At 47.3% G+C, this 25,193-nt stretch overlaps 1 protein-coding gene across 8 annotated transcripts in view; it reads right to left on the bottom strand.

The window, feature by feature from the left end:
* Positions 1-25,193, bottom strand: part of PTPN4 (protein tyrosine phosphatase non-receptor type 4) — a 62,949-nt gene that overhangs the window by 27,221 nt on the left and 10,535 nt on the right. For 4 of the 8 annotated variants that reach the window (XM_040439970.1, XM_040439969.1, XM_040439968.1 and 1 more), the window contains exons 3-10: positions 18,277-18,431; positions 15,223-15,330; positions 15,052-15,094; positions 14,794-14,872; positions 13,269-13,313; positions 12,832-12,884; positions 12,625-12,745; positions 4,544-4,631 (exon numbers count right to left, since the gene is read on the bottom strand). In XM_040439970.1, the coding sequence (XP_040295904.1) occupies positions 4,544-4,631; positions 12,625-12,745; positions 12,832-12,884; positions 13,269-13,313; positions 14,794-14,872; positions 15,052-15,094; positions 15,223-15,330; positions 18,277-18,414 (675 nt within the window). In that variant the 5' untranslated portion in view covers positions 18,415-18,431. Of the gene's footprint in view, positions 1-4,543; positions 4,632-12,624; positions 12,746-12,831; positions 12,885-13,268; positions 13,314-14,393; positions 14,400-14,466; positions 14,491-14,576; positions 14,586-14,793; positions 14,873-15,051; positions 15,095-15,222; positions 15,331-18,276; positions 18,432-25,193 lie in introns of those variants that run through there. The other 4 variants (XM_040439972.1, XM_040439974.1, XM_040439975.1 and 1 more) reach the window with 4 other exon arrangements.

Raw genomic sequence — 25,193 nt, 5'->3', positions numbered from 1 at the left:
TACATCCTGTATTATACTCCAGAGCTGCACTCACTATTCTGCTGGTGCAGTCACTGTGTCCATACATTACTTATCCTGTACTAATCCTGAGTTACATCCTGCATTATACTCCACAGCTGCACTCACTATTCTGCTGGTGCAGTCACTGTGTACATACATTACTTATCCTGTACTGATCCTGAGTTACATTCTGTATTATACTCCAGAGCTGCACTCACTATTCTGCTGGTGCAGTCACTGTGTACATACATTACTTATCCGGTACTGATCCTGAGTTACATCCTGTATTATACTCCAGAGCTGCGCTCACTATTCTGCTGGTGCAGTCACTGTGTACATACATTACTTATCCTGTACTGATCCTGAGTTACATCCTGTATTATACTCCAGAGCTGCGCTCACTATTCTGCTGGTGCAGTCACTGTGTACATACATTACTTATCCTGTACTGATCCTGAGTTACATCTTGTATTATACTGCAGAGCTGCACTCACTATTCTGCTGGTGCAGTCACTGTGTCCATACATTACATTACTTATCCTGTACTGATCTGAGTTACATCCTGTATTATACTCCAGAGCTGCACTCACTATTCTGCTGGTGCAGTCACTGTGTACATACATTACTTATCCTGTACTGATCCTGAGTTACATCCTGTATTATACTCCAGAGCTGCACTCACTATTCTGCTGGTGCAGTCACTGTGTACATACATTACTTATCCTGTACTGATCCTGAGTTACATCCTGTATTATACTCCAGAGCTGCACTCACTATTCTGCTGGTGCAGTCACTGTGTACATACATTACTTATCCTGTACTGATCCCGAGTTACATCCTGTATTATACTCCAGAGCTGCACTCACTATTCTGCTGGTGCAGTCACTGTGTACATACATTACTTATCCTGTACAGATCCTGAGTTACATCCTGTATTATACTCCAGAGCTGCACTCACTATTCTGCTGGTGGAGCCCTGTAAGGTAATGGCTGGAAATAGGAAGGTGGAGAAGTGATAAATACCAGGAGTAGCAGACGACATATATACACATAGGTGTAAGTAATGGTAACATTGCTGTGACACAGGAGTAACGCAGTGTATGAAGTGGAAGGATCTGGTTGCGGCTCAGTAACGAACCTGCACACAAGAGACAGCAATACCCTGAAGGTTCCTGGTGCAGCGAGCAATGCAAACAGACAATAACCCTGAGCTTGTCCTCACGCTCTTCATTCACTGCTCGCATCGGAGCGCAAAGAAACACTGCAGGAAGGAAACACTTGTACGAAAGGAAACATCAAAACCAAAGGTCAAGGCTGGGAAATGAGATGCAGATAAGTTATGGGGGGGGGGCAGCGTGTACACACAGACACCGCCTTCAGTGGTGTAGCGTGGGGGATGGTCAGTTGGCCGGGGGCCAAACTGCAGGGGGTTCTAGGCAGCAGGGTCACTTGAGGCCAGCTCAATGAGGGCCACAGGAGTCTATGGCTCCCGTCCCTTCCACTAGGCCTGAAACCCATGAGGCAGTAGAACAGGGTGGGAGATCACAATGACATCAGTGCGACCCGCGCCGGGTCTCGCGGGATGACATGATGAAGGGGTGCAGGAGGGCATGGTGATGTGTTTGCAGCCGCCTGTGCCAGGTCATCCACTCGGGCCACAGGCGGAACAGAGGTATTTTTTTTTCTTTTAATGTATGCACACTAAGGGTCCATTCACACATCCGCAAAATGGGTCGGCATAAGTTCCGCAATTTTGCGGAACAGGTGCAGACCCATTCACTTTCAATGGGGCCGGAATGTGCTGTCCGCATCTGCATTTGCGAAACCACACTTCCGGATCCGCAAAAAAATAGAACATGCAATTGTGGACAAGAAAAGGCATTTTCTATGAGAGTGCCGGCGATGTGTGGTCCGCAAAATGTGGAACGCACATTGCCGGTATCCGTGTTTTGCGGATGCGCAAAACACATACGGATGTGTGAATGGACCCTAATGCAGGCAGTACTGAGGGGGGGGGGGATTATAAATACTATAAGGGAGAAAAACACACACTAAGGCCCCATTCACACGTCCGCAATTCTGTTCCGCATTTTGCGGAACGTAATTGCGGACCTAATTATTTCTGTGGGGACAGACTTTGTCCCGCTCGGATCCGGAATTGCGGATCTGCACTTCCGGGTCCGCACTTCCGTTCCGCAAAAATATAGAACATGTCCCATTCTTGTCCGCAATTGCGGACAAGAAAAGGCATTTTCTATATAGTTCTGGCAATGTGCGGATCCGCAAAACACATACGGACGTCTGAATGGAGCCTAATACAAAGGAGGACATATATATATATATATATATATATATATATATACACACACACACATGGGGCATTTCATATATACTGCACAAGCAGAACAGTGAGTGCAGCTCTGGAGTATAATACAGGATGTAACTCAGGATCAGTACAGGATAAGTAATGTATGTACACAGTGACTGCACCAGCAGAATAGTGAGTGCAGCTCTGGAGTATAATACAGGATGTAACTCAGGATCAGTACAGGATAAGTAATGTATGTACACAGTGACTGCACCAGCAGAATAGTGAGTACAGCTCTGGAGTATAATACAGGATGTAACTCAGGATCAGTACAGGATAAGTAATGTATGTACACAGTGACTGCACCAGCAGAATAGTGAGTGCAGCTCTGGAGTATAATGCAGGATGTAACTCAGGATCAGTACAGGATAAGTAATGTATGTACACAGTGACTGCACCAGCAGAATAGTGAGTACAGCTCTGGAGTATAATGCAGGATGTAACTCAGGATCAGTACAGGATAAGTAATGTATGTACACAGTGACTGCACCAGCAGAATAGTGAGTGCAGCTCTGGAGTATAATACAGGATGTAACTCAGGATCAGTACAGGATAAGTAATGTATGTACACAGTGACTGCACCAGCAGAATAGTGAGTGCAGCTCTGGAGTATAATGCAGGATGTAACTCAGGATCAGTACAGGATAAGTAATGTATGTACACAGTGACTGCACCAGCAGAATAGTGAGTGCAGCTCTGGAGTATAATACAGGATGTAACTCAGGATCAGTACAGGATAAGTAATGTATGTACACAGTGACTGCACCAGCAGAATAGTGAGTGCAGCTCTGGAGTATAATACAGGATTTAACTCAGGGTCAGTACAGGATAAGTAATGTATGTACACAGTGACTGCACCAGCAGAATAGTGAGTGCAGCTCTGGAGTATAATACAGGATGTAACTCAGGATCAGTACAGGATAAGTAATGTATGTACACAGTGACTGCACCAGCAGAATAGTGAGTACAGCTCTGGAGTATAATACAGGATGTAACTCAGGATCAGTACAGGATAAGTAATGTAATGTATGTACACAGTGACTGCACCAGCAGAATAGTGAGTGCAGCTCTGGAGTATAATACAGGATGTAACTCAGGATCAGTACAGGATAAGTAATGTAAGTACACAGTGACTGCACCAGCAGAATAGTGAGTGCAGCTCTGGAGTATAATACAGGATGTAACTCAGGATCAGTACAGGATAAGTAATGTATGTACACAGTGACTGCACCAGCAGAATAGTGAGTGCAGCTCTGGAGTATAATACAGGATGTAACTCAGGATAAGTACAGGATAAGTAATGTAATGTATGTACACAGTGACTGCACCAGCAGAATAGTGAGTGCAGCTCTGGAGTATAATACAGGATGTAACTCAGGATAAGTACAGGATAAGTAATGTAATGTATGTACACAGTGACTGCACCAGCAGAATAGTGAGTGCAGCTCTGGAGTATAATACAGGATGTAACTCAGGATTAGTACAGGATAAGTAATGTATGTACACAGTGACTGCACCAGCAGAATAGTGAGTGCAGCTCTGGAGTATAATACAGGATGTAACTCAGGATAAGTACAGGATAAGTAATGTAATGTATGTACACAGTGACTGCACCAGCAGAATAGTGAGTGCAGCTCTGTAGTATAATACAGGATGTAACTCAGGATCAGTACAGGATAAGTAATGTATGTACACAGTGACTGCACCAGCAGATTAGTGAGTGCAGCTCTGGAGTATAATACAGGATGTAACTCAGGATCAGTACAGGATAAGTAATGTATGCATGTACATAGTGACGGCACCAGCAGAATAGTGAGTGCAGCTCTGGAGTATAATACAGGATGTAACTCAGGATCAGTACAGGATCAGTAATGTATGTACACAGTGACTGCACCAGCAGAATAGTGAGTGCAGCTCTGGAGTATAATACAGGATGTAACTCAGGATCAGTACAGGATAAGTAATGTATGTACACAGTGACTGCACCAGCAGAATAGTGAGTGCAGCTCTGGAGTATAATACAGGATGTAACTCAGGATCAGTACAGGATAAGTAATGTATGTACACAAAATGAGTTCACCGACTAGTTCTCCTTTATCCAGTTGGCACATAAACAGGACTGAGTGGCGGATTCCTTCTGCTTCCAGCCATGACACATCACTTCCGATCACTTACCCGTGCGTAGTGCAGCTCCACACCATACAGCTCTAAAGTGCGAGCAGTGTTTAGATAACTGAATTCCGCCTCTGCTGGAGACAGGCCTCTGAGAAAAACAAAACCATAAAACGCGTCAGTGCCTGCAGAAGCACCGTACAATGCAAGACAAAAACCTGCTACAGAAATCTAGAATATATGAGCCACATAAAGAGCATTCTGTGGACACAAGACTCAGCAGCTGTCCCGAACACCTGCGCTGTTGTTTTTGCAGCGTGTGAACAGGTTTCGCAGTTGACATATATTGTACCCGGTGGTAGATTAGGGCAGAACGACTTGAGGAGACATCGGTGTCGGCTCTGTAGAGATTAGTGAGGAGCTGCCCTAATGAAGGGTCAACTTCTGAAGGTTTTCCAAACAAACTCTGACTATGCCATGGATCATGCGTGACACCAGGGAAACTCCTCCCATACGAAATGTTCCCGAGATCTTAACTGACGTCCAACAACAACCTAAAAGGCAGAGTTAGTCATTGGCACATGGACGCAGGGAGGTGTCCGGCGGGTGTCCACACCACAGAGGTCAGGAGGCTGAGGAATCCGAGGCTGGCAGCTGATGTCTAGGACTATGCTCCAGGACTGGTCTAACCGGGTGCTGGAGTCCATCTGTCCACCCGTCTAAGCTCGTCAATCAGTACAATTAAAGGGGCTGTCCAAGAGTTTTTGCAAATGAAGCTTACATCAGTAAAATGTTATACTATATAAAGAGAAGGCGGCTACCTAGCTGTAAACTCCCCTCACCACTACAGCACCGCTGCTCCAGCCACGGGTTCACTTCTCCTACAGCGATGACGTGCTGTACATCCAGCGTCTTCAGTGATGCATGCAAACTCTTGATTGGCTGCAGCAGTCATGTAGATGTACAGCGCGTCATCGCTGCATGGAGTAAATATAAGAAAAATGACAGCGCACACCATATCCGCGCTGTTCACACTTCTCGCCACATCAAAACCGATGAGAAAAGTGGGCGGGGCTAAGCAGGAGGGGACAGCGCCGGACTCGACTCCGCGCACACTGCCTATTAGTAAATTCAGCGCGTTAGTCCAGCAGACTTATGAAGTATGAAAACCCGTAAATCATGCCCTTTCAGTTTCTCACCATTTTCAATATCTCCGCTTGCTGAGGTGAAAGGGAAATGCCCATGAGAGAGACAACCCTGCAGTCAGCTACCGTTCTGCGCCAGCCTCATTCATCTGAGAGAGGTTTGAGGAATTCCCTGCACCTGCTACAACAACCACCCCATTCACATGAATGGAAGGACTTTCAAGTCACAGAGATTTCTGTCGCATGTGAATATACACTTAGGCCTCTTTCACACGAACGATGCGGATTGCGTCAGGATGCGTTCAGTGAAACTCGCAACAAGTTCAGTCACTTGCAACCATCAGTGAAAAACGCATTACACCCGGAAGCAATGTGTTTTTCACTGAAGCCCCATTCACTTCTATGGGGCCAAGGCTACGCGAAAAAAAAACGCCGAATATAGAACATTCTGCGATTCTCAAGAAACGCCTTAGGCCACTTTCACACGAGCGAGTTTTCTGTGCGGGTGCGATACGTGACGTGAACGCATAGCACCTGCACTGAATCCTGACCCATTCATTTCAAAGGGTCTGTGTACGTGAGCGTATTTTTTCACGCATCAGTGCTGCGTTGTGTGAGAATCGCAGCATGTTCTATATTCTGCGTTTTTCCCGCAGCCCCGGCCCCATAGAAGGGGATGTGCGCTGTCCCAGCATCTATTTCTTCCATTTAAGATTACCATGTTATGTAATGCTGCTAATGCGAATTATAGGTTTCCTGAATGTATTATGTAAATCCCATTTGCCCTTTGCTCCCTGTCTACTCCTCCCCTTTCGGTGACATCACATCCTGTTCTCTCTGCTCCTGTGTGCTTTTTCTTCTGCAGCAGACTCAGAGCTGGTGAGAGCATTTCGTTTGGACCTCAATATCCTCAATGTGTCTTTGCTCAAGGTAAATTCAATAAATTACCAAAGCATCTCCATTGTATTCTCCTCACTGGATTATCACATGCAACTGGTACCACGACCTAGGGATATTAGTGAGTTCAGCCGTCTACCATTGCTTGTACAGATTACCACTCACAACCAGAGACTTATCTAACGTACATCTGTGGCAGAATAGTCAAAACAAAGCTTAAATCTACAGTCTCTGCATGTCTACACGCAGTCTGCAAGCAAGCTTAGAGCTGTCCGCCATCTTACATGCACGTGGCTTCATAAGCACAGTGAATAAGCTGAAATCCTTTCTTAAAGAGACAGTACCACTTAAACAGGAATAACATGTCCGCAAGAGGCTCCGTGGATTTCTCGGTCACTGAACATACGGAAACTCACCCTGCTCCCAAAAACTCAGATATACAAGAAGAAGATTAGAGAGACCTTTGATGCAACCAAAGAAGAGTTATGTGACAATTTAAATGATTTATGGCAAAGAATTGAACACTATATAGCAGCTCTTTTGCGCTATAAACAATGATGCATCACAGCGTTGAATCGTTTAACTAACGCCTTAGCGACTGTCTGCAAAGTACATCACCTTTCTGAACGATTCCAATTTTGATGATGCTTCAGAAGGGCTGAGAGAGAGAAAGAATCTCCTCCAAGAGAAAGATGCCTTAGTACAAGACACTAAGAGCAAGGCATCGCACACTTGCAGGAGGTGAGATCCCATCGATCAACTCCAAAACCTCTCGCTCCGGAAAGTCGGCGTTACATGACAAGATTAGAGAGATCCGGGCAGAAGCAGAGGAAGCTAGTTTAAGAAGTTCCTTTGCTAAGAGGGAGGCTGAGATCGCAAAGAATAGAGCAGAAATGGAGGCTGAGATCGCAAAGAAGAAAGCAGAGACTGTGCAGATGGAGGCAGAAGCCTAACTGAAAATTCTTTAAACAGAAAGGGAAGAAGCAGCGACCTTAGCTAAACTGAAGCTCTTTGACAAGCATTAGGGCAAGGTACCGACCTAGACTGTTTCATCCCAGGAGAAGTGGAAGACCCAGCCGACCGCTCTGCCAGATATGTGCTAAGGCAATCATCGCCTGCTCCTCCTGCTAAATCGCATGTACCAACGCCACTTCTAAACCACCAACTAGTGAACCCACAGAGCACCAGATATCGTCACCCACCGATAACCAGGTAATTTCTAGCCTCGGGCCTCCAGAGACTAAACCACAGCTTAATCCTTATGACACATCATCCTGTCCTGATCAATCTCAGCCTTATGTGCCCGAGCCCCTACACGCCCCAGAGACACCACAATGCAATCCAGCAACAAGGAATGGGAGAGCAGACATGTCGGACTTTGCCAGATACTTGATGCGCAGGGAGCTTATAAACAACATAGACTGTGCTGAAAACTACAGAGCCTGGAAGTCGACCTTTGAAGCTGTAATCAGCGATCTTAACCTCACTGCCAGGGAAGAACTTGACTTGCTTGTCAACTGGTTAGGCCCAGAATCTGCAGAAGGCGTAAAGACATTCAGAGCAGTTCATGCAGGCCGCTGCGGCATGGGAGAGACTTGAACAGACCTAGGGCAGTTCTGAAGCCATAGAAAGCGCCTTATTCAGGAGACTTCAAGCCTTCCCAAAGATAACTGGTAAGGACAATCGCAAGCTCCAGGATCTAAGCGACCTACTAAAGGAATTAGAATTGGCTAAACTGGACCCACGGCTGCCATGACTGAGTTGCCTTGATACTGCCCATGGTGTCAATCCAATTGGGTCGAAACTACCACACGGCATGCAAGAAAAATGGGCAGACCAGGGCTCCAGATATAACGTGTCTTTTCCCTCTTATTTTTCCGGATTCATCAGTGCTCAGAAGAAGAATGATCCCAGCCTTTGACTTCACAGAATCCACTCTACCTGCTTCACCCTCGTGCTCAAGGTACGACAACACAACAAGTAAATGTAGAGACTTAAGGGGAACAGTCTCCGTTAGGTGAAAAAATGTCCCACTGATTACAACCTCCACTACTAGGAAGGACACCCCCCGTCCTTAAAGAAAAGGACCCTAATCGCATGTGCCCTATCCACAAAAGACCTAATCCTTTAAAAGAATGTTGTGGGCTCAGGGCAAAGACTTTGCAAGAACGCAGAGAGACACTCAAAGAGCTTGGAGTGCGTTACATGTTGTACCTCGTCAAATCTTATGGCAAAAGACTGTAAAGCTATTATCAGGTGTGCAGAATGCAGCAGTGACAAGCATGGTGGATAAATGCATCCTACTTTGCCTCCAGACAATGCACCACCTCATACTGCAACCAACGCCGTCGCACTTCATGGCGGAGAGCCACCGGCTCAAGAGCTAGCGACGACCACTGTCTCCCCCTCCTGTATAGAAATGTGTGACAAGAAGACTGGTTCCAAGTGCTGTACCAAGGAGACTGGCTCCAAGTGCTGTGCCAAGGAGACTGGCTCCAAGTGCTGTGCCAAGGAGACTGGCTCCAAGTGCTGTGCCAAGGAGACTGGCTCCAAGTGCTGTGCCAAGGAGACTGGCTCCAAGTGCTGTGCCAAGGAGACTGGCTCCAAGTGCTGTGCCAAGGAGACTGGTTCCAAGTGCTGTGCCAAGGAGACTGGCTCCAAGTGCTGTGCTAAAGTGTGCTTAGTCAACGTCTACCCAGAAGGGCAATCTGAAAAGGCCACCAGAATGTACGCCATTATAGATGAACAAAGCAATAGGTCTCTGTCGAAACCCAAATTCTTTCAGATCTTCAGCATTATGGGGGAGGCAACACCGTACACCCTAAACACTTGTTCTGGTCGTGTAGAGACTTATGGCAGAAGAGCCACTGGATACCTTATCTCCTCCATTAACATTCATATACCCTTGCCAACTATTGCGATCAGATACTGGATGAAAGAGATGAAATTCCTACTCCAGAAGCTGCATACCATCATTCCCACCTGAAACATCTAGCTAGTGAGATTCCTCCTATGGACATGAATGCTGACATCCTACTTCTGCTCGGGGGAGACATTCTGAGAGTCCACAAGGTGCGGCAACAATGCCACGGTCCTGACAACGCCCCATATGCACGGAGACTCGACTTAGGCTGGGTGATTGTGGGCGACTTATGTATAAATAAGAGCCAGAAACCATCTCAAGTGAACTCCTTCAAAACGTTTGTGCTCAAAAATGGTCGGACAACTCCCTTTAAGCCATGTGTTCGTCAGTACGAGGTAAAGGAAAAACTTTCTAACCTCCTTAAGGCACCGGACATCATTCCTACCCTTTATGACAACTTAGGAAGATCAGTGTTTTGTACAACACCAGAGGACAACAGATTAGCCTTGTCCATAGATGACAAAGAGTTTATTAAAAGAATAGACAATGGATTCTTCAAACATGCATCTAACCACTGGGTTGCACCTTTACCTTTCCGTGTGTAAGACTTCCTGACAAGCAGGAACAGGCACTATCCAGATTCATCTCCTAATAATCATTTTGTGGCCTTCATGGAAAAGATATTGCACAATGACCATGCAGAGCCGGCTCCACCTTTGCAAGAGCATGAGGAATGCTGGTACCTTCCCCCTCCTTTGGAGTATAACACCCACGGAAACCAAACCAGATAAGAGTGGTATTCGACTCATATGGCGTATCTCTGAACAACGTCCTTCTCAGCGGTCCAAACCGGACCAATTCTGGTAGGAGAACTTATGAGATTCAGAAAGGAGCCAGTTGCCATTACTGCAGACATTGAACAAATGTTTCACTGCTTTATCGTACGGCAAGAGCCCAGAAATTATCTCAGGTTTCTTTGGCACAGAGACAATGACACCAGCAAGGAAATGGTTGAATACCGCAGGAAGGTGCAAGTGTTCAGTAACAGTCCTTAACCTGCTGTTGCTACATATGGCCTACGTAGGGCTGCCTCTGATGGCGAGTCAGAGTTTGGGAAAGATGCACGAAACTTTGTTGAGAGAGACTTCTACGTGGACGACGCACTCAAATCCTTGCCCACAGCGGAGAAAGCCATAGATCTGCTCAAAGGGACACAAGGTCTGGAGTTTTTGCTTAACCAGAGTAAAGAAACTCCTACTTAAGACGTCTTCAGTCTCCAAGACCCTCATGAAGATCCAGAGATTCGGCCTGAAGTTAGTACCCTTGTCACCAAGTCTGAAAGGAGGGCTGGCTTGGGCTGTCACCGATTTGAACGCTTCTCCAGATGGTCAAGGCTCGGTTACACCATTGCAAGGTTAGTCCACAGCGTACATTGCGTTCACGCTGAGAGACATAACGCCGAATGTTGCAGTTGGCACGTGTGCCATAAACCTCTCACTGCAGAAGACATTGTCCTCAGTGAGCTGCTTGTGATACGTAACGTACAGCAGAGTGCCTTTCACACGGAACTGAAATGTACACATCACAAGCAAGATATTCCAAAAATCAGCCCCACTGTCAACTTGAAACCAGTAATTGACGATCACGGCATGCTGAGGGTTGGTGGTCACCTAAACTAGAGACTTCAGAAAGGAATCCCCTCATTATTCCTGCCGATCACCATGTTGCTACACCGCTGATACGTCATCATCATCATGAAAGCATCAAGCCCCATGGCAGACTTTGCACTGAGGGCGCTTTAGGAGCCGCAGGTCTTTGGATAGTGGGAGCAAAAAGACAGGCTGCTCATATCATTCACCATTGCATTAAATGTAGCAAGGAAAGGGGAAAACTGCAACATCAACAAATGCCTGATTTGCCAGTTGATAGGACAAGCACCGAACCACCGCTTACTTATGCTGGTCTGGATGTCTTCGGGCCATGGACAGTCACTGCACGGAGGACCAGAGGTGGTCATGCAGACAGCAAACGATGGGCAGTGTTGTTTACATGCTTAACTGTACGTGCCATAAACACTGAAGTAATAGAATCCATGGACGCTTCTAGTCTCATCAATGCTTTAAGACGACTTCTCGCCATCAGAGGACCAGTAAACCAAATGAGATCTGACTGTGGAACCAACTTCATAGGAGCCTGTCGGGAGTTGCGACTCTAAGCCAGTTCAAGACTACTTGGCCAACAATGACTGCACACGGATCTTTAACCCCCTGATGCCTCTCATATGGGCGGTTCATGGGAAAGAATGATGGGCATCACCTGCAAGACATTGGACTGTTCCTGGCCACCCATTCTAGTTTACTGTGTTTTCTTTATTGCTTTTTGTCTTTCAGGTTCCAGTATTCTCATAGAACATCGTATGGACATTCATGTTTAGTGTATAGTGTGAAATCCTAGGATTCCAGACGGGCAGTGCGCTGTCCCAGCATTTATTTCTTCCATTTAAGATTAATTGCTGTATTTGTGTTATCATATTATTACCATGTTATGTAATGCTGCCACCCTGTGGTCCCTCTTGTTATAGGTTTCCTGAATGTATTATGCAAATCCCATTTGCCCTTTGCTCCCTGTCTACTCCTCCCCTTTCAGTGACATCACATCCTGTTCTCTCTGCTCCTGTGTGCTTTTTCTTCTGCAGCAGACTCAGAGCTGGTGAGAGCATTTCGTTTGGACCTCAATATGTCTTTGCTCAAGGTAAATTCAATAAATTACTAAAGCATCTCCATTGTATGCTCCTCATTGGATTATCACATGCAACTGGTACCACGACCTAGGGATATTAGCGAGTTCAGCTGTCTACCATTGCTTGTACAGATTACCACTCACAAGCAGTCAGAAAGTTCTCTAACGTACATCTGTGGCAGAATAGGGCTTCAGTGAAAAACGGATTGCATCCGGATGTGACCTGGATACAGTCCGGATGCAATGAGTTTTTCACTGATGATTGCTAAAAGATGTTGTTTGTAAACCTTTAGTTTTTTTTTCATGTGCGTGAAAAACGCATCAAAACGGATTGCACCCACGCGGAAAAAACTGAACAAATGCACGCAATCGCAGACAAGACTGACAACTTGCTTGCAAAATAGTGGGAGTTTCACTGAACGCACCCGGAGCCAATCCGAATAAACAGGGCAGAGTAGGAGAAGGGGAAAGCCACAGCAGACTGCAGCGGAGCGTCTCACCTGTGCTGCTGATGCAGTTTAGCAATCTCCTTCTCAAAGTCCAGCGGCTGGTTGGGGATGAATGTCAAGTCGACAAGGTAACCAGGCAAGTGCTCCGAGTGACTGTAATCTCCGATCTCAGCTTTTCAGGGAGAAAATAACATAAATCAAATGTTAAGAACGCAGGGAATGAAGATCTGCAAAGGACAGCTCTGCAGCAATACTTACACTGGACGGCGTAAGAGGCCAGCAGGGCGGCAGTATTGTAAGGGCAGGGCAGCCTGCAAGGTAAGAGAAGAACTCAACTGCAATATTCTACACGGAAGCTGCGAGCTATAAGCTTATTATGCAAGTCGCTTAATGGGACACTTGTGATTCCAAGGTTACAAACATTATTAGAATAATCGTGATCGCCTCATCTATATCAATGTCCACAGCTCCCCTATTACATCTAGATACGTGCACCATGTGTTATACTCCAGTCCCATCTAAAGCTGCAGAGACACTTCTGCTGGTTGCACCCTGCTTCATCAATATGCTACAGTGATAAAGTCGTGGGTGTCAGCACTACATCTTCTGCAGTGAGGAGCTCTGCACCGAGTCTGAACCCAGGACTATATCTGGGTTATAAATGGCTCCATAGGTCGTTTGTTCCAGTCACTTACCTCCCAGTCAGAATGTCCTGTTTTATCTGCAGGAAGTACTGATACCTGGAAGAGAGGGGGACTGGATCTGAACAGCAATCACAGGAATTATTATTTTTTTGGTTTTTACACATTTCTGCAGGAATTTTGGTAACCAAATGTGCCCATTGTATATACTGCCCGCTCGCCGACCTGTCATGGCTGATTGTGAGCGCATTGGTAAATGTGTTAAATCTTTGTATAAAGCAAAGTCCTGCAAGCTTCTAATATACTCTGTGTATAAAGTACTTCTCATTTTAAAGATCTGTGCCGGCTGTAGGTGACTGGAAACATAGGCTGAAAATCCCTCCTGATCATGGGCTCGTTATAACAGAGCCCTACAACTAGAGCAGTTTAACACTATAAGGCTGGGTTCAGACCTGAGCGTCTTTGATATGCGCGTTTAACGCGCGTTTTTGACGAGCGTTTTTTGCAATAGTAAACGCGCGCTTGAGTGATTGACTGCAATGTCCTATGGCCACAAACGCGCGTCAAAACGCCCCAAAGAAGCTCAAGTACTTGTTTGAGCGTAGGGCGTTTTACAGCGCGTTTTTCAGCGCTGTAAAACGCTCAAGTGAGAACCAGGGCCATAGGGAAGCATTGGTTTTTATGTGTTGAGCGTTTTACAGCGCGTTTGAACGCGCTGTAAAACGCTCAAGTGTGAACCCAGCCTTAGGGTTCAGTCTCTGGATGCTGTCATCCAATCACAGCAAGCAGAGATCTTAATTGGGAAGTGAAATACAAAGCATATTAGACATTTGCAAAACTGTTCTTTTCTTCTTAAAGTTAATCTTACTGCTGGGGTACCTACCTTAGATGTATTTCTTCTATAACTTGCTGGGGCCCCTACCTTGTGTATTCCTCCTGTAACTTGCTGGGGCCCCTACCTTGTGTATTCCTCCTGTAACTTGCTGGGGCCCCTACCTTGTGTATTCCTCCTGTAACTTGCTGGGGCCCCTACCTTGTATATTCCTCCTGTAACCTGCTGGGGTCTCTACCTTGTGTATTCCTCTATAACATGCTGGGGTCTCTACCTTGTGTATTCCTCTATAACTTGCTGGGGCCCCTACCTTGTGTATTCCTCCTGTAACTTGCTGGGGTCTCTACCTTGTGTATTCCTCCTGTAACTTGCTGGGGCCCCTACCTTGTGTATTTCTCTATAACATGTTGGGGTCTCTACCTTGTGTATTCTTCTATAACATGTTGGGGTCCTTACCTGGTGTATTCCTCCTGTAACTTGTTGGGGTCCGTACCTTGTGTATTCCTCCTGTAACTTGCTGGGGCCCCTACCTTGTGTATTCCTCTATAACATGTTGGGGTCTCTACCTTGTGTATTTCTCTATAACATGTTGGGGTCCGTACCTTGTGTATTCCTCCTGTAACTTGCTGGGGCCCCTACCTTGTGTATTTCTCTATAACATGTTGGGGTCCGTACCTTGTGTATTCTTCTATAACATGTTGGGGTCCTTACCTTGTGTATTCTTCTATAACATGTTGGGGTCCGTACCTTGTGTATTCCTCCTGTAACTTGCTCAGGTCAGAGACAAAAAACTTGACTCTAAAGCTCAGGCTGTGCGGAGATCCCCCTGTAAGCGAGTAGAAAACAGATGCGAGAGGCTACAAACTGAGAGAAGGACATGCACAACGCACTGCGGACGAGACCGCCGCTCATAGACTCGGCAGGATTCAGAAATCTCCTCCTTTGTGTCTTTTTTTTGCTTGTTTTAGTTCCTTATTAATATTTCTCAGGTGGTAAATGACTTACTTTTCAGCTGCTTCCTGATTGGTTTATTCCGGTCCAGCCACCTCTGAGTGCGACAAAAAGGAAAAAGACTTGAAAAGACCAGAAAGGACGGGAGATAAAGACGTGACAACAGAATGGCGCCATGAGAGGCAGTGATTGGGCCGTGCACAGAAACCACGTCATCAGTCTTACCGGGTTATCGCAGGAATCGTCGGCCAACTGTAGTCCAAAATAGTCCCGCTCGGTCAGATCCAGGAACCTGAAGACTGAATCTAGCAGCACTTGTCCATGGTCGTGCTTCTGAAAAACATGGCAGAGACGACAGCGACACGTAAAGTTCTGCAAACATCGGGGAGATGCTGGGATCCAACATTTTCTAACTTTTTTATATTTCCGTCCACAGAGCTGTATGGGGGCTTGTTTATTGTGGGACGAACTGTAGTTTTTCTTGGTACCATTTTTGGGGTACGTACGACTTTTTGATCACCGTTATTCAAGTTTTTGGGCGGGGAAAAGGTGACTAAAAAATGGTGGATCATGTGGTTTACATTTTTTTTCGTTACAGCATTCACTGAACAGGATTTTTTTTTTATATTTCAATAGTTCAGACATAAAAATATATTAACAATTAAAAAATAAACATATGTACAATTGGGAAAGGGGGTGATTTAAACTTTTAATATTTTTTTTATTTTTATTTTATTTTTTTACTTTTTATTTAATGACTATTAGCCCCCTGAGGGATCTTTTGATCCCTTGTCCAATTCATTCTAATAAAAATGTATTAGGGTTAATAGGATTCTGACACCGTCCCTGCTGAGCTGTGCCTCGTGGATAGCACGGCTTACCATGGCACTCCTGAAAGGCTTCACAATTACTGCGGGGGTCTCCGGTCGGAAGGCATACTACCTCACAGGTGCCGACACTTGAGGGGATAAATGACAGGGTTCGGCGGGATTGCCGTTCCCAATCATTGCGGCGGGGTGTCTGCTCACCGCAGCAGCCCGCTCCATACAGTCCCTCAACCACTGTGACATAGGGGTCAAGGTGGTTGAAGGGGTTAAAGTTTATTAATGATAAACATGTTGGGCCGTGAGAATAATTTCTTTTGGTGAGGACAGTTCTCTCGTGTGAAAGGTTCCTCTCGGCCTCATCCTGTCCTGGGTGTGATTTAGATCCTGTGTCCATGCACATCGATTCAGTCCCTGCGCTGTCAGTGGATCCAGTCGATTCTACATGTAAGAGCTTCATTACTGTCTTACATTTAGACCATTTTCTATGCATAAAAAAGTGTAGAAAATGGTAAATGAGACGGGCCAGGCCGTCCCCTTCCCTGATTCCGCACCACGGCATGTGACAACATCTGCGCCAGATATATACGCTTCAAGGGGTTCTACAGTTATTTTAAACTGATGATCAGCGGGGTCCGACACCTGGGACCGCCTGGGTGGGGCTAAGCTCTGTTCACTTGAATGGAGCTTAGCCCCGCCCAGGCCACTGATACTAGTCGTCACTGGGCCTGCGGTAAACAGCGAGAAGGCCGCGCGGCGCTACTGCCAGCGCGGCTGCCTTCTCAAACAGCTGATCGGCGGGGGTCCCGGGTGTCGGACCCCCGCCGATCAGATGCTGATGATTTATCCAGAGGATAGCTCATCAGTTTAAAATAACTGCAGAACCCTTTTAAACACAGAAACTAATTAGAAAAATCAGAGCTGCAGTGTAAAGCATGGGGAGGAACAGAACAGCAGCCTTTGAGGAGATGAGAGGTGGATTACAGACTGCCTCTGACTTTTATAGACAATGGCACTGAGCTGGAGTCACTGATCACAGCGGTACCTTAATGGAGCAGAATCAAAAACCCCCCCCCCCCCCCCCCTAATAAGCAAGCCAAGTTCCCGAACCAGAAAGGAGTTCACAGGAAGAAGCTGCTCCGGGGATCAGTTACACGGAGATGAGAAAGTCAGGGACGGTTTCAGTTTATGCTTTACACGTGGAGCTGCGGGGAGTCCTCAATATTCATGAGATGAGGGACCAGAGATGCCAGTGACCCCCGCCGGTGGCTCCTGGACATGACTCTTGGTCAGACGTCACCAGATACAAAGAATAAAATCTGAGCTGCTCAGTGATTTTATGGGAGACGTCAGCGTCAGGAGGGGGCGGCCGGCTCGAAATGCTGAGTGAATGATTGATAGGAGAGGTCACAGAGAGCACTGCGTGCAGGGAGCGTCCCGGGTGAGAGGGCTGATAACAGAGAGCAAGGCGTCAGCTGCACAGGGAACGTGGCATTAATGTGACTAACATTTCTTTTAGCTTCTGGAAATGCAGGATCTGTGACTTTGATATTTGATTTCAGTATTTTTATTTTTTTAACCTGTAATGTTGAAGGGGTATTCCCCTGAAATGACCAGAGTGGCCGTTCTATGGGAGTTCTGGAGACAGCAGAGTACAGCGCTCAGGAGGCCCCTGTTCTCGCGATCGATGGGGGTCCCAGTGGTAGGACCCCCACCGATCTGCCAGTTATCCCATATCCTGTGGATATGGGATAGCTTTTACCTAGTGGAATACCCATTTAAGACACACGGTCTATGTGACGTTACATCACACCCTAAGAGGTGAGCCCCCTTGCTGACATCACTGCGGCCTGCACCGATGGTGAAACAGTCGGGATCAGAGCTGTTTGTGCTCTTGGTTGTTAGTATGGGGGGTGGCTGTAAGTCACAACTGTCCATCAGCGGCGGGTGATCATATGTGCACAGCTTCTGCGCCCCATCAGGTGCGTGTGGATGCAGGAAGGGGTTAATAGAGGATCTTAAATAAGTCATTTATGAAACAATGTCCCTTTTAAATTTAAATGGATTTTCTGGGAGCACAATATTGATGGCCATCAACATCTGATCTGTAGGGGTCCGACTGCCAGCACCCCCGCCATTCAGCTGTGTGAAAGAGTCCTGCAGCTTCATCACAGCGCTGTACAGTGGCCGTGCTTGGTACTACAGCCCAGGCCCACTCACTTGAATAGGACTGAGGGGGGTCCATGTGACTGATGAATGTGACGTCACTGACATAGGAAGAGGCAGGAGCGCTGCAGTCTCTCCAAAGAGCTGATCGGCAGGGATGCCGGGAATCAAACCCATGAGGATAGGTCATGAGAACCCCGAGCAAACGCAAAGGACAGCGTTCACATGGTAATGGGTATACATGGGGCCGACCCCGCGGCCAAGGCTATATTATTACGTTGGCACTTACATTTACACGGAAAGCTTGCACACTGTTATCCAGAAGGAGAACGCTGCACACCACCTCTGTGCTCTGTCTGTCTCGGGCCTGCTCCGATGCGCGCACATTGTAGGTTCTGCCGGCAGGCAATCGGAAACGTGCGCTCATTACTGTCCACACAAAGTCTGCAAAAAGGAGAAAAGGCGGAAAACATGAGGCAGAAAGTTCATGGCTTCACAGAAGAGCAGCATCACGTCATAGTAAGGCTCTCATCATGTCGGAGGTGCATGTTGGGAGTATTCCCTGAGGTATACTGAGGACCTGGACAGAGCGTTGTATGGGAGCACATGGACAGTCCTGGCATTCCCAGCGCAGAAGTATCCACATAATGCAATGTGAACAGAGCCTAAAGCTAATACTTTACTGCAATGGAAGTCAGGCGCGGTCGTACTTCCGTTCAAGTTCATGGGCGACCACCGGCGCCAAAGTCAAAACGCACATTTTTCTTTTCCACCTAAAAACCAATCCAAACAAAACTGCAGAACGCAAGACGGTGACGCAGATCCGATGTCCGGGAGTCGTCAATCAGGAAGAAGGAAAGGTCCGCGTCACCATGAGGGGGTACGTGGCATGGGTACAGTCTTCACATACCCCACATTATTTCACCATAGTGACCCCTATACATCATCAGGTCATAGGTCAGGATAGTAGAATGATTATAAGAGGTGTCCTGTACAGATGGAGTGTTACCCTGTGTAACGGGCCTCCAGCTGGCCCTGAGGTCGGCTCAGTTCACACTTTGCATTTTCTAGTAGGGTCCAGTTACACCTCGTCTGCTTCTGGAGTACACGGAGCAGACTAGTGACACAGCGGGCAGTGCCACGCACCTCTATTTGGGAATATAAGCCTTACTTCCAGCGCCATGAACCACGTGCTACCTGCACGGCTACACCACAGCGCGCGCAGGTTCCTGGCGGTCAATACATTATGTAAGAGCATGCTCGCTGCTGTCTTATCGCCTGCCCTGTGGTCTGAAAGGATAAAAAGTGAAGCTGAACAATTTCCTTAGTGAGGGGAAGATGGGACGTTTCCTTTAAGGAGGGGCCGCCTGCAGCCGCTTATCAGTCCCAATGTCAACACTGGCAGCAATCAGACTTCCTGCAGCATTTCACCAGGAGAGGACAAAGTTATAAAGGACGTCACCACCCTTAACAACTAATCTGCTATTACTATGTGCAGCCCTGTGTGCTTAGTAGTAAATGTACATCTACAGGTATGCAAACCTCCATGCTTTACACTGCAGGCTTGATGCTCAAAACTGGAGCAAACAAAAATAGTTTTACAAGGTTAATTCCTGTAATATCCAAAATTAGATGAAGCTTCGGGTAGGTTCACGTACAGTTAGTGAAGAATGCAGAGATCAAAAGGAGTCAATACTTTTCCTGCTCCGCTTATTAATCCAGCTATCAAATACATGGACAGCGACTGAGGATATAACTTATGGAGCGAAGGCAGGAGAATGAAAGGGGCCACCTTACAATGCCTAGAGGGGCGCTCGCCCTGGATGGAATGATGGATAGAGGTCCTTCTATTAGGCCGCTTGCAGACGAGCGTGTCCGGATTAGGTCCGGATGCGTCCCGGTGCATTGCGGCAAACCCGCGCGAGTAGGTACGCAATTGCAGTCAGTTTTGACTGCGATTGCGTTCCGATGTTCAGTTTTTATCGCGCGGGTGCAATGCGTTTTGCACGCGCGTGATAAAAAACTGACTGTGGTACCCAGACCCGAACTTCTTCACAGAAGTTCAGGTTTGGGTTAGTTGTAGTGTAGATGTTATTATTTCCCCTTATAACATGGTTATAAGGGAAAATAATAGCATTCTGAATACAGAATACATAGTACAATAGCGCTGGAGGGGTTAAAAAAACAAAAAAATAATTTAACTCACCTTAATCCACTTGTTCGCGCAGCCGGCATCTCTTCTGTCTTCATCTGTGAGCAATAGGACCTTTGATGACGTCTCTACGCTCATCACATGGTCCATCACCATGGTGATGGATCATGTGATGAGCGTAGTGACATCATCAAAGGTCCTATTGCTCACAGATGAAGACAGAAGAGAAGCCGGCTGCGCGAACAAGTGGATTAAGGTGAGTTAAATTATAATTTTATTTTATTTTTAACCCCTCCAGTGCTATTGTACTAAGCATTCTGTATTCAGAATGCTATTATTTTTCCTTATAAAGAAAAAAATAAGGGGTTGGGTCAGCACAACCTGCCTGCAGGTGCAGATCACTATGGCGAAATACATATACAAACGGAAAATGCAAATGTGATCGCACACTACATCCAGCACTCTGCCCTCCATGCTGGACGAGACATTGGTTTATATTTTGGCCAAAGCATAGTAAGCCACTCACCGCGTCAAGGTTGTCTCATGAGTGGTCCCTAACTCTTGTTCCTACCTGTTCATGGGCCATGACAGCCACATAAAATCCAGGGAATGCAGGTCAGCATGCAAGCCAAGTACACTTTGCTTGTAACCCCGTCCGGTGCCATTACAGCTTTCATCGGATCCAGGGATGCAAGTACCAACATGCATGCTGAACCCACCATATACTTCTCCTGGAGCCAGATGGCTAATGGTAGGTTCTGTCATGGCCCATGAACAGGTAGGAACAAGAGTTAGGGACCACTCATGAGACGACCTTGACGCGGTGAGTGGCTTACTATGCTTTGGCCAAAATATAAACCAATGTCTCGTCCAGCATGGAGGGCAGAGTGCTGGATGTAGTGTGCGATCACATTTGCATTTTCCGTTTGTATATGTATTTCGCCATAGTGATCTGCACCTGCAGGCAGGTTGTGCTGACTCAACCCCCCACTTTTTTTCTTTGTAGCATATATTGGAGGCGTGGCGATCTCCTTTGAGTCATTGCACACCTGACCAGTCAATCTGTCCTTGAGGCTGGTTTTAAAGTCAGTATAAAACTGAGTCTGCTTGTAAAGAACCTACCATTAGCCATCTGGCTCCAGGAGAAGTATATGGTGGGTTCAGCATGCATGTTGGTACTTGCATCCCTGGATCCGATGAAAGCTGTAATGGCACCGGACGGGGTTACAAGCAAAGTGTACTTGGCTTGCATGCTGACCTGCATTCCCTGGATTTTATGTGGCTGTCATGGCCCATGAACAGGTAGGAACAAGAGTTAGGGACCACTCAATTGAGACGACCTTGACGCGGTGAGTGGCTTACTATGCTTTGGCCAAAATATAAACCAATGTCTCGTCCAGCATGGAGGGCAGAGTGCTGGATGTAGTGTGCGATCACATTTGCATTTTTCCTTATAACCATGTTATAAGCGGAAATAATAATGATCGGGTCCCCATCCCGATCGTCACCTAGCAACCGTGCGTGAAAATCGCACCGCATCCGCACTTGCTTGCGATTTTCACGCAACCCCATTCATTTCTATGGGGCCTGCGTTACGTGAAAAACGCACAAAGAGAAGCATGCTGCGATTTTCACGCAACGCACAAGTGTGCACAGCCCCATAGAAATGAATGGGTCAGGATTCAGTGACGGTGCAATGCGTCCACCTCCCGCATCGCACCCGCGCGGAATACTCGCCCTTGTGAAAGGGGCCTTAAAGGGAGACTACCAGCATGTAATGGACGTTCAGATGACGCCCATGCCTAATGCTCTCCACAAGTACGGCTGGTAATGGGTCTGCAAGAACTACTACTCTCAACACTCTGTATCTTACCATTTTGGAGAATCAGGGACTCACATTGCACGAGGGCCCTTTAATGCCTGAATGCTATACTGATCTGCAGTTATATAACCGGTGGTCTTCCAGCAAATACGGGTTGTAGACCGCGAGGGTCCATTCATATCTTTAGGATTTATGCAAATTTCAGGGAATCTTAATGTCAAATTCAACATAAAAATCTGCAAACACTCCGCATCCCATGTCTGACCCGTTCACATGGTATGGAAGATCTCCGCATGGACTGTGTCCAGGCTATGGAAATAAGAAGTATGCGACTTATTCCCATGGATTCAGCAGATCAGCCACACAGAGGGGAGACCACTGAAGGCAGATCCGTGGCACCAACTGCAGCAGAAATCAGAAGGTCAAACTCTTTCTTACATGAATCCTGTAGTAAATCTGGAAATCCACCATGTGTGAACATACCCTTACACTGAACTCTTACCCCCAATGCTGGACAAATGTCAGTCTATACTGCGTCCACGGCAGTCTAGCACCAGGAAGATCAGGATGAAATAAAATCTCTTCCTTCTGAATACAAAGGTGGAGATTTCGGGAATCCTGGTTTTCCAGGAGAAGCCTGCACGGACGACATGACGATCCAGATTCATGCATTGGATCCCTATGGAAGAGCTTTCCAACACCCGGCAGGAAAGCAGATGTGTGTGTGTGCAAACACTGCATCAACACTCTGCTAGGCAAAGGCCTGAAATTAAAACCAGTGGGAGGTTTAATAAAATTTTAATGAGGCCTCGGCCTGACAATTCCCCCGAACCGAGGAATGAAATTCACAGATGATTGATGGGCACGGCGCAGAACACAGAGGTGATGAGACGGTGATGTGATTACAGGAGCAGCAAATATCCGTCCAGCTCTGCAGCTGCCGCAACAACATGGCGGAGGCCGCTATCAGGGCTTAAAGGGGTATGAGGACATACAGATATCTTCCGCCATATATAACGCCCCGGATATCAGGAAGCACGGCCACACTCTGCTACTGCGGGCATTACTCCCAGGGCTGCAGCTAATGAAGGGAAGCTCGTTAGGACGGTTAATTGTTCATCAGATGCAGATTTATTCATCAAGGCTTTGTATGCTGAGCAGGCGGCAGCGACAGACCCTAATAATGACCTGACCTACATCCTCATGTGAAGGCGCAATACAAGACCCCCCCAGTAAATTCCAGTCCTTCAGTTGTCCATTAAAATTCTATTGCAAGTCTTTCCCCAATTTTGCATGTGTTCTGGGAAAGCTGGGTGACTACCAACATGGCCACCTACAAGGTTGTAATTGTTACCCAGATTTCCTACAGACCTCAATGGTAAAGCTGTCTAATTATGAAACACCAGAGGACGGATCGCTGTGTATCTGCCATTCAGGAATCTGGGAAAGCTGGGGGACGGCTCCTGCGGGAGATGTGACGGTGGCAGCACAAGTAGTCACCCGGCCAGGCAGGAAAAAAACAACATGAAAGACGACACAACGGCTTAAAGGAGAATTTATTTTTACATTTTTAAAGGAATTATTTTCTTCTGAAGCAACATGCCCCCCAGAGCGACACAGACCCTACAGAGAGAAGTGCCCCCCAACAAAGCGATGCGAAGAGTGACACGGACCCTACAGAGAGATGAGCCCCCCAACAAAGCGAGGCGAAGAGAGACACGGACCCTACAGAGAGATGAGCCCCCCAACAAAGCGATGCGAAGAGCGACACAGACCCTACAGAGAGATGTGCCCCCCAACAAAGCGAGGCGAAGAGCGACAAAGACCCTACAGAGAGATGAGTCCCCCAACAAAGCGATGCGAAGAGCGACACAGACCCTACAGAGAGATGAGCCCCCCCCCAACAAAGCGATGCGAAGAGAGACACAGACCCTACAGAGAGATGAGACCAACAAAGCGAGGCGAAGAGAGACACAGACCCTACAGAGAGATGAGCCCCCCAACAAAGCGAGGCGAAGAGAGACACAGACCCTACAGAGAGATGAGCCCCCCAACAAAGCGAGGCGAAGAGAGACACAGACCCTACAGAGAGATGAGCCCCCAACAAAGCGAGGCGAAGAGAGACACAGACCCTACAGAGAGATGAGCCCCCAAACAAAGCGAGGCGAAGAGCGACAGACCCTACAGAGAGAAGAGCCCCCCCCCAACAAAGAGATGCAAAGTGCGACACAGACCCTACAAAAAGATGAGAGCCCCCCCCAACAAAGTGATGCGAATAGCGACACAAACCCTACAGAGAGATGCGCTTTCCAAGGGGGCAACACGCATCCTACAGAAAGATGTGCCCCCCAACAGGAGGAGCAGAGCAACACACTCCCTACACAGCGCCGTGCCCCCGAACAGAGCGACTCCCTACAGAGTGCTGTGCCCCCCAATAAAGCCATGCACATGGCGACTTACATTCTACAGAGAGATGCGCAGGTTTTCTACTCTGGACCCTAGAAAAGCTGGGTGACAGTAGCTGTGACTTCTCATATGAATGTCTGACACCTCGAGAGACCAGGACAACGCCAGGATTTCTATTTTCTGGGACTGTGTCACCTCTAAACCGATTGTCTTTTCTTTTCGGACATACACGCAAGCTGGTTTTTATGTAGGCCTTCTATTGGAGCGGCCTCACAGACCCCCATAAACATCTAGCATCTGATGGTCTGGAGTTTCTGGTAATCCAGAAAGCCACAAGAACCTACCTGGTCCACTTCAGCTGGGTCTGCCTCGCACACAGTATTACGGCCACGCGTCCACATGGCGCCCGGGCGCTGTCCACTTTTCTCACAGAACCATTTGCATGAATGAGTCGTGCAGGTGTCCTGGGCTCGCTATCTGTACGATGGTTTGTGTACAGATTGCTATGGACTGAGAGCGGTACCCAAAAGAATGCACTGGAACATGTGCATGAATACGGGTCTGTAATACATCATCAAGGGGGATGGGAGGGGGGGGTATCTGCACATCCCTCTGCTTAGACCTCGGAGGCAACACTTCATGCATTATTAGATAAATCCCCAGGGGGTGTTGTGCAGGGACCGACCTGTGCGCCCCACCGATCCTCCATGACTACCCCGCCAGGGTCCTAGCAGATGTCCGCATCCACAGACGCCTCTGTGATAACCCAGTGACCTAGATTCCTGCTCTGTGTCTGGGTGAAAGCACAGGCCCTGCATGGCTCCAA

The sequence above is a fragment of the Bufo bufo genome, chromosome 7 (genome assembly GCF_905171765.1).
Source record: "Bufo bufo chromosome 7, aBufBuf1.1, whole genome shotgun sequence".
In the NCBI taxonomy this organism is placed as follows: Eukaryota; Metazoa; Chordata; class Amphibia; order Anura; family Bufonidae; genus Bufo; species Bufo bufo.
The sequence above is the reverse complement of the archived record's forward strand: the minus strand, read 5'-3'. Positions and strand labels throughout refer to the sequence as shown.